This window comes from Rhea americana, unplaced genomic scaffold (assembly GCF_003343005.1).
Source record: "Rhea americana isolate MKP2758 unplaced genomic scaffold, rheAme1 scaffold_195, whole genome shotgun sequence".
NCBI classification, from domain to species: domain Eukaryota; kingdom Metazoa; phylum Chordata; class Aves; order Rheiformes; family Rheidae; genus Rhea; species Rhea americana.
In genome coordinates, this window is record NW_028186094.1 from 849882 (window position 1) to 864417 (window position 14536).

Consider the following 14536-nt stretch of genomic DNA (forward strand, 5'->3'; position numbering starts at 1 on the left):
GGGCGGAAATGAGGAAGAAAAATTGTCACATCTCAAATTTTCTTGCCCTATCAGRATACATAAGGTGAGAGTATCTCATAAGGACTACTTGGAGCTTTATTCTGTGTTGTGTGACAGTGTTGTCACAGGATGGCAATGTTGAATTGCCATTGTCTGGATTTGATCCAGCAGCCTGGGGATCCCAGAGCAGCCAGTTGTGGGCTTTGCTATCTCTTGACTTAAAAGATACATGGTTGCATAGCTGGCCTAACTTGTGCACTTCTAAATTGCGAATCAAATCTAGCCCAGTAGCTCCCTTCATCCACTCATGGAGGTGAGTTTGCTGATGGAGGGGGCAGCCCTGGCCTGCCCTGGAAGCACTGAGCATCTTTTCAACTTCTCTTTGTAGGAACCACCATCTCCATCCCAAAACTTCTTCAAAACAGGTATGAAGCTGGAGGCAGTGGACAGGAAGAACCCTCACTTCATCTGCCCGGCCACCATTGGGGAGGTGAGAGGTTCTGAGGTCCTCATAACATTTGATGGCTGGAGAGGTGCCTTCGATTACTGGTGCCGATATGATTCCCGGGACATCTTTCCCGTAGGCTGGTGCTCGCTGACTGGAGATAATCTGCAGCCACCCGGAACAAAGGGTAAGATCCACATTATTGCTTAGTTCTCTTTCTCCTCCTCTCAAACTACCAAGGACAGCAATGCAGACAGAGACCAGCAGGAAGCACATCTGGGTGCTCTTTCTTGCTTTGTTACTGCTACTTCACATGTAGTAGGGTACTCCTTTCCCCCTCCCTGTACCCTCCCTGTAAGTTGTCAACTTTCTGAAAACCTTCCAAAAAGGTACAGATCATTGTATCATTAGCAGTGAAACAGAAAGCCTGSAAGCAAAAGCATTAATTAACAGCTATTCTTAAAGGGCAGGGGGATGGCTTCTTTTCTGAAATGATGATAATACTGTGTAAAAAGGATGATAATACTGTGTAACGTTGCTAAGCTGTGTTCCTTTTAGGAATTTCCTCAGTCTTTTCTGTGTCTCCAGGACACACACGTTCCTAAGGACATTCTACCCAGTGGGGCTGGGCTATTTGGGGATATAATAAGGGAATAATTAGAACTGTCTGTCTTTAAAGTAGCTCTGTTTCTTGTGAAAAAAAGAAACAAGAAAAAAGGGGGAAAAAAGTGAGAGTGATGGGGCTGAGGTCAGTGCTAGAACAGCAAGACCTCAGCTGTTTGTACTTCTGACAGTTACCTTGCTCTACCTTATACTGTAATCTCTGCTGGAAACTTGGAAAAAGAAGGTCTGAGCTAGGTAATATCTACCTCATTTGTGGAACCATGACTATTGCTTGGGAATGGTGCTGGGAAGCTTCTTGTCCTATGAATATATGAGCACTGGCTGTTGAGGATTTCAGATGTCTATACCTTGCTATGATTGCAGTTGTGTTTAAGGACATGGGAACTGTCGTTGTCCCCATTCACTGCCTTCTGACATGAATGTGCAGGCTGCCAAGTCCAGTGCATACTTGTAAATGAAGTGAGAAGCAAGAGATCAATCTATGCATGTGACCTGAGAGATTACTTGGGAAAGGCATTTCTCTGATTGGACTGTCCTCCTTTAAAAAACTAGGGTCAGTTTGTGTTAACCGATCAGACTARTACTTCCTGCTGTCCTTTGAATGTGAGCCAGTTCTGTTCTCAGTGTTGCAAAGCTTGTGTCAGGGTGGATTGCCTGAGGTAATCTTGCATGGTCTATGTACCACACCAAGCTGTGAGCTGTCCTTGGGTTGAGATGATTTGTGTTATGATTGGGAATTGAAAGGCACTGTCTCTGTTTATCTTGGACTTCTGCATTCACTCTTGATCTTCCCAGCCTCTCCTTCACTTCCTGCTGTTTGTTTGCATCTTGCCTGCCGCCACCCTGTAGGCTCCACAGAGCTGCTGTATAATCTTCACAGCCAGTGTTTGAACTCTCCGGCAGCAGTACTCTGGAGTCAAGGGTTGTTGCCCAGCTTCTTTGAGGCACTTCTCAGGTACTGCACAAATGGCTAAGACGTGTTTGTGTTAGGTAGGAGCATTTGTCCAAGCAAACTAGGGGAGTTCTGGGGATGGAAAATTTCAARTGCAATGTACAAGTCAAGTTTGCAAGAGAAATAAAAATCTCCCTTCCATTCTGCAGTGCATCTGCCTTGTGTATGCAGCTCTGTATTCCCTTCAGACCTTTCTCTGGTTTGGACTGAAACTATAAGCAGGCCGAGCATCCAGAAATAATACCTGTTCATGGGAACAACACTATGATAACTTGGACCCTTCTTAAGAAGCATTTGCTCCCCTTAGTTGGCAGGTAGCAGTGACCGACTTTCCCTCTTGCATTAACTAAGCCAGCAATGACTGCACAATTCCTAAGTGCATAAAATAATAGTAAGCTTCTAAACTAGCATCTCCCCACTCCCACCCAGAGGCAGCAGCAGCCTTTGCTTTCAGAGAGGTTTCTGCTCTCTTTGGTATATTTTTCAACTGGTGGGGCTGGAGCAGGGATTTGAAGAGGTTATGCAAGYCACTCAAAAGTGCCACAGAGTCAGGATCAGAGTTGTCTTTGTGTTATTTTACTTTCCTCTCTGTGGCAAGATTTTTCCTTTACTCCCTCCCTTTCCTGTCCTAGACTTTCCAGTTTCCACTTTGTGGGATTAAACCAAAAGAAGGGAGTGCTGAGAATTTTTCCCTTCTGTAATTAAATTCCTACCGTGTTCCTTTACTCCTCAACATTGCTTTGTGAGAAAGCTGAACATACTTCTAGAGCCAGTGAGTGCTGCTTCTCGGGAGGCTTGAGAAGYCTTTACCAGAAAGGGATCTCTATTCCCTGTAGTTCCAGGAACTTTTTCAATAAAGCTTTCTTCTGTGCCAGCTCAGAAACTAGAGGACCACAGCGAGATTTGGGAGATTCCCTTTCCCAAAGGGAATGGCCCTTAAAGTGGTCCTTTCCCAGAGGAGAGCAAGGGAAAATTGCTGTGCAGAACTATTTGTACTAACTGCAGTTACACTGAGCTCTACTAATGTTACACCAAATTAACCACAAGGTACAAGGAGAGTGAGATGCAGCACTCGGGAGAGCTGAAAAGTGCTATAAAGAGTTAACTCTTTGAAACTGATGGCCTCACAGGGCTGAATGAAAAGAGGCCTCAAGAAATGAGCTCATGTAAGGGGGAAACAGAACTTCAAAGAGGCCAGGCATGTTTATTTAATACTGGTAACTTAATTCAACTATAATCTGTCCCTTCTGGTTGTTGCCAGTAGAGATGGAGGAGAGCAGGGTTTCTCCTAGGCACATCCCCTCATTGGCTCCAGCAAGCTTCAGGGCCTCCCACCCTGAGCAGTGTTTGCTTAGCTGGAGCTGCTGGATGAGGTGGTGGTGGAGCTGGGAACTGGCCAGTCATCCTGAGGCAAGCTTTCTGGAGGGCACACATGTGTGAAGGGAGGAAAGGGAGGTCAAACAGCAAGGAGGAACAGCTCTCAGCTCGCCAGGTTGGTAATTGTGTTGCTGTCAGGATGTGCTGTCTGAGCGATGACTTGCTGGGAAAGGCCAGCCAGATGGCTGTGGGTTCATGGTCTTCTGAAGCTCCTGTCTGGGTTTAGCATAGGTTGGAGCTGGGGAGGATTTCAGATAAATACATGCTGCAAGTGAAATGTAGCTTTGCAAGTGAAATGTAGCTTTAGGAGAATTTTACATACAAGAGCTTGAGCTACAGAGGAAGTCAGGAGTGATCTTGATCCTCTCTGCTCCATGCCCTCTCTGTATATGTCTGTGGGACAGGGAGTTTGGAGATTGACTCTTCTGGAATTATGGGACCAGTAGAAATGAGGCAAACCCTGTCTTTTACCTTCCTCAGCTTCTGCACACTATCTTAGCAGCAGAAAAGCCAGGCCACTATGAGTTTCCCAAAGCAAGGAGAGCTGTTTTATGGATGTTCATCAMGCTCCTACTTCCCATTCAAACCAGTGATACAGAAGCAATGGGGCACTCCTAGTTTTGTCTCTTAAAAAGCAATCTCCCAATGTCTACCCCTAGCACTCCACTCTTATAACATAGTGTATTCATCTTGCATGAATTTTCATGCTTCTCGCCCCTACGCTGATATAAACRTGGGCTCTGAGGAATCTAGGGAGGAAGTGGACTACTTCTTAAACAAAGTGCCTAAGTTGGATCACAGTTTTGACCTCTGCTCTAAGAGTAGACTCTATTAATGATAGTTTCTGAAGTTATGTTGCATAGGAGGCACTAGTGACTTGTAGGTTCACTTCAGAATTTTAGAAATYAGTTTTTTTGATTGTTTCTGGAAGAGCTGCTTGCACTTGGGTTCTAACTGAATCAAGCAGTCATCTTAGAGAAAGTCTACTACAGTGCATGTATGTAAAATAGATGAATTAAGGTTGCATGAGGAATCTAAAGCATGTCAGAAGGGGTTTTAGACTTTCCTGTTGCATGATGTAGTCGGAGCTTCAGATGTAGGGCAAAACAGAGGCGAATGGTCTTTTCCTGTCTTCTTTAGATATTGCAGCACTCTAAAGCATGGCTGAAGTGCACTGTATGCATATTACTAGGGATCTCCAATTTTTTCAGTAGAAGATGCTGAAGATACATTGAGTTGGGAAGGAATTATTCCGCTTTGCCAGGCCTAGGTGGTTTTCCATTTGATTTGTATAGTTGAGTCAGTATGTGACTCAACAAATATTATAGGAGATAGAAAGGAGAAGATACTATGTTTTTTAAGCTGTGAGCTTCRAGGTTTAGATGAAGCTGTGACACACATGATCATTGTACTAGTCTGTTAGTTAGAAATGTAAATTAGGGAGAAGGTAAAAATTAAAGGAGTAAAATACATAGGTCACATAATACTTTTTGAAACTTGTTTTCCATGCTTAATTTTTCTAGACTTCATACTCCTTGGGGAATCCATGAGTAACTTAAGCTTTCATTACTCTTAAACAGGAAAAAGTAACAATAGTGTTTTCAGCTCACTGAATAAACAGAACAGAGGTTTGGAAAGCTGTTTTGGAGAATCCTTTACCATTATGAGCAGTAGAGAAAGTTCACTGCTGCCAGAATATTAATAGAATAGACCTAAAGGTGAGGATTGTGACTTAGATACTCACTTTCTCCCCAGATGTGATTTAAAGTAAGACACACACTGAAGTGCAGCTSTTAAGGTTCAGGGCAAAACAGATGGAAGAGGGAAATATGAGACTTTTGATAAAAATCACTGAGAAGAAAGAAAGAGATAAGAGACTGGTTAATGATTATAGTTTCCGGGGGCACCTACCCTCAGTGGGGGGCGGGGTGGGAGCATCTAAGGCATGGTCTTCCAGACAAGAGATGTGTCTGGTTCTTTTATCCATGGGAAAATAGAAATTTCACAGACTGGAGTAAAGTTCAGTCCTTTTTAGTCCATGAAATACACATTGGAAGAGGATTGATGAGAAATTAGTGGCAAATAAAGCTGTGAACCCCCTGGGGGAAAAGAAACCAAGCAGAGGGCATGTCCAGTACCTCTGCAAGGTATCTTCTGGCCCTAAGCTCTTCCACTCAGTTTGTTGATGGCTAGCTCTGGAGAAGCAGACATCAAGCACATTTTCTGATGGTAGAATGTGACCTGCAGTTGAGGAGTCTTTACACCTTGTGTCTGAGGGGGATGACTACGTAAAGGAATGTAGGCTGGCAAGAAGAAACTGAACAAAGAGAAGATCAGGACTTTCTTTTTAAAACTGTTGATTGTGGAAGCAGACACCTATGAGATTTTCTGCAAGATTGGAATGTTTGCACAAAACGTGCAGAACTATTTCTAGTAAACACTAATTTTAAATTTCRAAGACATGTATAGTTTCTCCAGGTTTTATGCTACAGTGTCAGGAACTTTAACTCTGGCTGACTTTACACAATATGAGGAGCTTACAGGAACCCTGCAGGGATCCCATTTGTAGGTGAGCATTGGGTGGCTTTGTGCATTATTCCAAATACTGCAGTGTGGAGGATGCTGTGGCAGGGATAGTCTTTCCTTGCCTCTCAAAAAACAGCTCAATTTCCAGGTCCTGAAAAATCCACCACAGTAGATCTACTCTATACCTGGGTTAGGACTTCCCACTTCATGCACAAACACACGTGCACAGGCACATCTACTCCACTGTAATAGCATCACTTAAGTCTATTCATCCATGTTCAGTGCTTCCCTGATGAAGGGCAGGGAAGTATAACTCCCTTTAAAAACAAGGGATCGTTGACACAAATAGACTGCCGCAACTTGCCCAGTCACAAGTACTTCTGTCAAAATCTACAATATGGAAGCTCCTGGCCTACTTTTTACACTCCTCTSGAGTTTTCTTGACCATGTTTTGTAGAGGTGGATTCTTTACACCTTGTTASACCGTTCTGAAGCATAAATAATAGAGGGCCTAGTAGTTTTGGRCTGGGTTAGCAGGATGTCTTAGAGAAACAGCAGTGAAAGCGTTAACGTTGGGCAGGCTGGGGCTGGAAGCASTTCTGGGCTGTATCGAGTGAGCTGGAATTCGGAGGAGTGAAGTTTCTGTCTTGGCATAAACCCAACTGGCAGAGAGGCTCTGAGCCTAGCCAGGTCAGAGAGAGCTAATAAAGAACACATCCTCTTGGTTGTTGTGCCAAGGCCAATGAAAAGTTACAGTGAACACACTGAAGACCCTGGTACTCAGCACAGTGAAACAGCAGGCATTTGCCTTGACTCCCTTCTTTCTATGCCTGCTGTTAGCTGTCAGTGTGCTGCTCCCTCTCCGAAGGGTTGGCTGGCTTAAGGGAGTTTCCCTCTGCTTGCAAATCGAGCAGAAGTTAACAGTTTTGAATAGTTAACATGGGAATATTTTGAAGCGGAGCTCACATCCACTCCTGGACTTACCATCTGTTGCATGCTTTATACAATCAGCCTGAATTACCAAAGAAACTGAGCCCTGCCTGCAGGACCTGGCCTGCTGCTGTGTGGGTGTTACATTGGGAGGCAATGACTCCAGGAGGTAACAAAGTCAAAAAATGCTGACCCTGAATGGAAAGTTTATGAAGTTTTTCACCTCCTTCATCTCTTGCAACTGTTGCAGCCATGTGATTTATTTATTAACTACTTGGTGTTTTCATATGAAGATGATGATCAGGTGCTAGATATTCCTCCCAGAGGCAAAGGTAACATGTATTTTATGACTTTATTCTTAACATTGCRTGGTTTCTCTTACTTCTCTGAGGTTAGAACACATAGGTGGGTGGAGGTGCCTCCTCAGAAGTAGCTGGTAGGGTAACGTTCAGATAAGCTCCTGTGCTTTAGTGTTTAGAGGACATGGGAAAAGTATTCATTACTGTCAGTTTAGGACTCTGGATTTAAAAAAAAATTAAGTGATTCAGAGTTCATACAGCAGAACAAAGTCAGGTTTGGGAAGCTAGTGAGAAGAGTGACACAGCTGGGTGATGTCTTTTCGTATTGGGATGGTTGGTTGCTCTATGGGTTTAGGACTACAGAGGTAGAGCTTGCGCATCAACAACAAGAGAAGCCAGAAAGCTGCAGAGAAAATTTCTTCATTTTCTCTTTTATCTTTGAGGTCTAGTGTGTCCACAGTTACAGTACCTGAGCATYACTGCCTTTGAGATTACTGTTGGAAACTTTCAAGCCATACACTTAAGCCATTTGAAGCACAGAATCATGGTATTTAGCATTAATCTCTACTTAACTCTTCCGAGTTAAGAGAGTGAAATAATTTTAAACTCTTAGTTCTAAGTGCCTTCTCAAGGATAAGGTGTTCACTAGTGGATTGTTGGGGGTGGCAGGAGCTCTGGGACAACAAAAAATCAAAAGCAAAGAAATTAAATTGGCGAGGGACCAAGGAGAGGGGATGACTTTGAAGACTGCAAGTCTAGAAGACCACAAGAATCAGGAGGGTGTTGCAGCTCGTTTCTGAACTCACTAGCATAGGCACGAAAGCATGACTGGGTGAGAAAACTGTGAATTTTYTTTGATGCGTGTCATGGAATAGTACATTGATTTTGGAGATCTAGGTGCTTGTGGAGCTTGAAAAAGCATTCCAGACCTTACAGGAGGGCGCGCTGCTTTCCTTCGTCCCTGTTCGGGTGCTGACAGTGTATACAGCTCACATTGAGAACAGCATATCTGGCATGTCAGAGGCCTGRTAGTATTGTGTGATATCTTGCGGACTAGCAAGACTCCCTGAAGAGAGAGGAACCGACTYTGGAAAAGCACAGTGGAGTAGTTCTATATAGCTTAAGGTTGTGGCTATTGCCACCACACTCCAGTCTGTCCTTAATACCAGTGTCATCGTCATCCTCCCAACTTGAATTTTCCTCATGCATTTTATTTGAAAGTTTTTCACGACCTAGATAATCTAGATTTTATTCAGGATGTTTGTTTCCCTTTTCCATTCTGCATCCTGCCTTTCCTACAACTTTCTGAAATCTCAGAGCGTTACTGAGTCATCATAGGACRTTTCTGTAGGAGCATCCTACGGTGTTGGAAAGCTTCCAGACTTCTCTTTGAATGAATAAAATTAGGATTGCTGTTCTTTTACTGCAGAGACTTTGACTAGTAAAAACACTCCTCTGTTCTTAGTTCTCCTGCTGTTGAGCTCGCAACTGACAGTCTGCTTGCTCAATGCTTAGCCATGCGTGTATATGTTGGTTCTTGGTATGTGATGTATAATGCCTAAGTCAGGCCTGTGCTGGTGGGATGTGATGCAGGATTGTTTTCTCCTGGTGCTCAGTAGTTGACCATTTACATGGGAGAGGGAAGATTGTTACAAGAAGTTGTGATACCAATGGTATAAATGCATTTAAGAGGGAATTAGACAAAGGTAAGGAAGGAAAGTAACCCATCGCTTTTATGTCTGATGGTATAAATGCAGTATATACAGTCTCTCTCTCTCTCTCTCTTTTTTTTTTTTCTTTTTGAATCTAGGAGTTTGATATCGAATGCACAGCCCAACTTGTTATAAAGATAGCATAGCTATCCTCTTGATCTTAGGTATTTTTATAACTTTTGAACAGCTTTAAAAAAGAACAAAAGCTGGAATAAGCCGCACCCACTACCAGTCTCCTTGTTCTTTGTGCACTGATGTATTCAAGGTGTTCTGCTAATATTTAACCAGGAAGTCAAAGCTAAAAAAAGAGCTTCAGAGATGATCAGAACAAGCAGAAACCCTAAGAACAGTACTGAATAGCTGGAATGCTGCAAGAGCATAGAAACATTTTGATTCTCAAAGGGAGTTTTGAAAACCAGCTGATAATCAGCTCCCTAAGATAGAGGAAGAAAAGAAGGGCGGAAGACATGACCAGTCAGTAGGTTGACTATGATGGCCTATCAGGTCACATATATTAAGTTATGTCCTTAAGCTAGTTGGTTGTTGATAGCCGTATAGCCATGGCATTGCAAACTTTCTGCAGGCTATAAATCTGTGAAGAAGCTAGTGAAGGGGGTATTGCCACAGCTATAGTTCAGGTTAGCTCGGTTGTGCTTACACAAGCTGAAGTCGTACCTAGTCTGCATGTTAATTACATCCTGAGACCGTGGCACTGTGATTTTCTTGAGGACTACCATGTGGAACTGACATGTGCCTCTCATACTTTATGCTTTTGGCAGGTCTTTCTGGATATAAACTCAGAAAGCTGCTGGCTTCTCCCAGAGTATAAAGGTTGGAAATAAGGGGAGTACTATTATTTTCCTGAATTATGGAAAAGAGCTTATTTGGGTTGTGGCTCTCTGTGACAGGACCAAAGGTTCCAGCTCTGCTCATATAGCACCCACTGATTAACTCTGGGGATCTCTGCTGAGCTCTTAAACTTACTACTGGAGTATTCACAGCATGCCMATGGGCACTTTAAATGCAGGAAAAGGTCTCAGCCTGCCTGAACCCTCTTTGTAGGAGCAGCACAGTAATCAAATCCAGCTTGAGTACTGAAGTTCACAGATTTTGCCTTGATTTTGTTCTGATGTAGCTAATGAATATTGGCCTTGCCAATTCTCTTGGAGCTCCCCGATTGCCTGCGTGTGTCTTCCATCACCCACTAGTGCATCCCTTCAGTCAGAAGCTTGAGTTTCAATTCTGTTGAGCCTTTTCTTACAATAGAAATGGCTGGGCTTTTGCRTAGTTCAATTTTTCTGATTTTATTCCATAGTTTTGCTTGCCAGCTAATTAAAAAAAAAACACTATTACAAGAACTTTATGGAAGGCTGGAGAAGGTATGACTAATAAGAGAATTACAACAAGCAAGAGTTTAGGTTGTGACAGAGCCGTTTATATATGACATAAGGGGTACTGGGGTGAACCCTGGAGGTAAATTGCTGATTTGAAACAGGAAGAGGGTGATTGTAGGCAAATCTGGCATTTTCTTGTGCTTTGCATTTGAACTGTATGCCGGTTGGTTAGAGCAGGTGCTAATAATGCCAAGGTCATGGGTTCAAACCCCATATGGGCCACTTCCTTGAGGGTTGGACTAGATGATCTCCAGAGGTCCCTTCCAACCTTACCAATTCTATGATTCTGTCCAAATCTATGATTCAGTAGGCTCACTGCAGCTTCTTGTTCTCTGACCTGGTGGTTGGACTAAGAAGAGGAAYTGTGTTGCAGACAAGCTGAGAGGAGCTGATAGCCACTATGCTTTGAGCTATGCCTGCAAAAGAGCATCTAAATTATTTTGCAGAACTGAAYGCAAAATTAAGTTGTCTGAGCACTGGAGAAAGAAAGGAAAAAAAAAAAAAAGCAGCAAGAACAGCAGCCAGAAGCGTGCAAGTCCAGGCTGCCAGCTTTGTAGAGAATGGGCTGCAAAGATTTCAGGATACTGGCTTGCACATATGAGTATTTCTCAAAGGAAGGTGAGAGTACTATCTATAAAATAAATAACAAGGCTCTCCCATGGTGGACTATCATTCCACTGACGGCTTGCCATGCAGTTCAAATATGCAAGCTAGAATCCCTTGAGCCATAGGCAAATTTAGCACCACTATCCAGAACTGCTATTTTTCTCTGCAGTGTAAATCCATGTTCCATTCCCAACATATATTCTATTTGTTCTTTTGCTTTGCCTTCTGTGAGCGRGAAGAGGGAATAGCAGGGAGAAAAGGGGCTGAAGAAGCAATGTGCTGCTCCTTCAAGCTCCATGCAATAGCCGATAGGAGACGTTTATGGTTGATTGTATGAATGTTCCACAGCAAGTGTGCTGAAAGCTGAAGAGTTTATAACCTGCTACCTGGGGAGAAGTTTGCTTGACTGCTTGCGTGGTTACAGTCATGATGCCACTTTCCCTTATCCAAATGCTAATGTTTGCAGTATTTTTATTAAAAAGATACATGACTCAATTTACGTGCTGATTTCATAATGCTACCAGTGGATATAAAGCAGTTAATTTCTTCCCTGTGCTGGAGAGAGAAATTAAGATGCGATTTTTGAGGCGTAAGTAAATCTGTATGTTCAGCATTAAACTGAAAATGACTTTTGCTGAGGATGTTGATTTGGACATCCTTGTTCTTCACAGTGCTGTCACTGTCTTTGTCTCTGATCATGAGCCTGTCACTTATCTTTGTTTATTTTGCCATCAGCAGAATGGGGATTAGGCTGACCTCCAGGGCATTTTAATGAGTAACTCCTTTATGCTGTGCATCCATAACGCTTGTTATGCATGGTCTCAATGTAGTTTCCTCCCTTAAGGAATATCTGCACATAAATGTTTAGATTCTAAAAAACATCAAGAACCACTGAATAGCTCGCTACTACCAAGGGATCAAGGAAAACCGTAAAATAGGAGAGCATCTCCAGCTAGTGTCCCTGCCTGAGACAGTCTGGCTGTGGCTTTTTTGTCTAAAGCAGGGCAACAGTCCTGGAGCACATATCTCTACCACAGAATAAATAATGGAAAGCTATGGCTGGCAGTGCAGACAGTGCTATATAAACTGTTCCTGCCTGGCTTTGCCACAGTTGGTTTGTACATCACGCTCTTGTCCGGGAGCTCTTAATCCACAAACTTCTTCTGCTTTCCAGTGTTGCATGTCTCCCTTCTCCTGTTGAAACTGTTACATCTCTGACAGCTTCCTTCAACTTAGAGAAGAGCTTTCTTTGCGGATTGAAATATGCAGTATTCCAGGGAGTCCTCTGTTAGGGAAGAGACTTCAGAAGGGAATTTTATTTTACTCAGAGCTCATCTAAAGGTAGATGTAAGGTAWAAGTCACCTTTCATTGCTCTGGTATTTGACAGATCAAGGTCCTAGGTAGAATATATATAAAAATAATGGAATTGCRTAGCTGCATTGTCGAAAAGGAAATRAATTGTGTATTAAGGGTTATAGCGAATCCAGTTGTGCCTGAACTAGTGCTGGAAWCTGGTTAAACCCATTAAAAGATATTTTACATTTTATGCTAAGTAGAAGAGCCAAAGTGGTGTGAAGAGACTCTTAAAAATACTCAATTGGATCAAAGAGTTTTCTTAACAGGATCAGTRAGGGTAGCTCCTCTGGCACAGGCCAGATAGCTCAGAGTACAGCAGGGGCAAGACGTTACTTAGCTTTGCCTGAGATCACTGAAGAAACTGTAACTWGGTGGAAATGAGAATCCAGGATTCCTTTGCAAGTCTAGGGTGAGGGATATGTTTGTCAGTTTGTTTTAACCAGTGTGATAAGAACTTACATTCAGTTGGTTGCTACTATGACATCCAATTTTCTCATCTCTGATTTTCCAAAGTTGAATCTCTTATCCTAGTTTTTTTTGGCTGCTGCTATACTTTGAGCTGGTGTTTTTGTGGAAGGAGTATTACAAACCCAAGTTTTTACTCCTGAGTTGGGTGTCAGTCAGCTCAGAGCCCATCACTTTATATCTGAAGTTAGGAGTGGTTTTCTCTGTACTCAGTGCTTTGTATTTATCGATACTATTTTCATTTGTTTCAAATGAGCAGTGTACGCTTATCTACCATTTTATTGCCCTGTCACTCARTCTTATAAGTAAGTCCTCTGTTGGGTTCCTAACAAGTTGCCATTATCCTGTCCACCATGGAAAGCTTTGATCATCAGAAAAATTTCTCACCTCACTGATCTTTTCAGATCACTCATGAGTCTGTTGAACAGTGCATATCTCAGGGCAGATCCCTGYGATTCCATGGGTGACCTCTCTCCTTTGCAAGAATTGACCATTTGCCCCTACCAGTTCTAACCAGTCATTAATCTGTGTAGAAATCCTCTCTCTCATCCCATGGCTGTTTAGTTTATTTAAATGTCTTTGGTAAGGAACTTGAAAGCTTTCTGGAAAGGGAAGTAGGCTGTGCCACATTTGTCCATGTGTTCATTGACCCTTTCAGACTRTTCCATGTTTTTAAGGCTGGATTTCCAATACGGAAGTCGTACTGACTCTTGCCAAGCAGATCACATTCATCGTGGGGGCCATGTTGTTGGATAAAGCTTCAGTTGTCTTTTGGAAAATATTTTAGCCAAATATATGTTGTGCTTCAATAAAATCAGCTACTTAGCTTTGTAAATGAGTGAGTGAATGCAATAGACTGTGATACCTAGAAGGGCAGTTTTGGTAATATAGTGGTCTCTTTGGATATAAGTTCTGGGAATTTGATTTAATCCCCTTTGTAAGCAGACCCTGCAGTTCCAGAGTGCTTTTTTTTCTAGTGCTTAACTCTAGTAGAACTCACAGTTATTGTCAGTTGTTATTGTTCATATATCTCTGTATATGCCGTCTAGTGGTTATAATTAGAGGTAGGACACTTGAGACATTTTGCAATACTATTATTGGTCTAGCACTTCTGGCAAGTTACTAAACCTCTAGCTTTCCGTATGTTGCGCAGCATCTTTCAGAGATGTACTGCAAGGTGTAATGAGTGCCTGGAAAGATTTTTAAGATCCCTGGCTGAACAGTCTTCCAAAAGTGCTGAGTGTAATTACTGATATGGTTTAGGGCACACAGGAACGCTACCTTGAGAGCTGTAAATGTAAGACTTGTATGAAAAGCAAATAACAGTTGCTGGTATGGCTGTGACTCCTGAGGCTTTTCTTTTTTTAGTTGTTTTATTTTCATAAATAAAAAGTCACAGCTTTCACCAGTGTGTTGTACACTGGCATCTGCAATGCACAGAGCTCATCCAAACATATATGAAGAATTAAAGTAAGAAAACAGCTATTATTGCAAGGTCTGCTAGATTATAAAACTTAGAGAAATTGGACATTATCTTGATAAATATTCATAAGGTCTTGCTTTTGTTCTTGTTTACTAAGTTAATAATAACTATTTACTAAGTTAGTACTATAAATCTATACTGTATCTGTATACATAGTATATGGATGTTCTGCCCCAAAATAGGCGTTAAAATGCAACACTGATCTTCAAAGCGGGAGCTGACGAGTAGGATGGAGGAAGCTTTAGAAACCATGGTTTTGCATTTTTGTGAGTGCTGCTATGTAATCACTGGCCAGTGAGATCTGAGAGGGGAACATTCAACAAAGCATCTCATGGCTTCCAGTAAAGGCAATAGCAAGTTTCCATA

At 42.4% G+C, this 14536-nt stretch overlaps 1 protein-coding gene across 4 annotated transcripts in view; it reads left to right on the forward strand.

The window, feature by feature from the left end:
- Positions 1 to 14536, forward strand: part of SCMH1 (Scm polycomb group protein homolog 1) — an 80961-nt gene that overhangs the window by 36535 nt on the left and 29890 nt on the right. For all 4 annotated transcript variants that reach the window (XR_014895588.1, XM_085302962.1, XM_085302963.1 and 1 more), the window contains exon 7: positions 389 to 632. Coding sequence is in view for 3 of the 4 variants with exons in the window: in XM_085302962.1 (XP_085159088.1) it covers positions 389 to 632 (244 nt within the window). In the remaining variant the exon portion in view is untranslated. The remainder of the gene's footprint in view (positions 1 to 388; positions 633 to 14536) is intronic.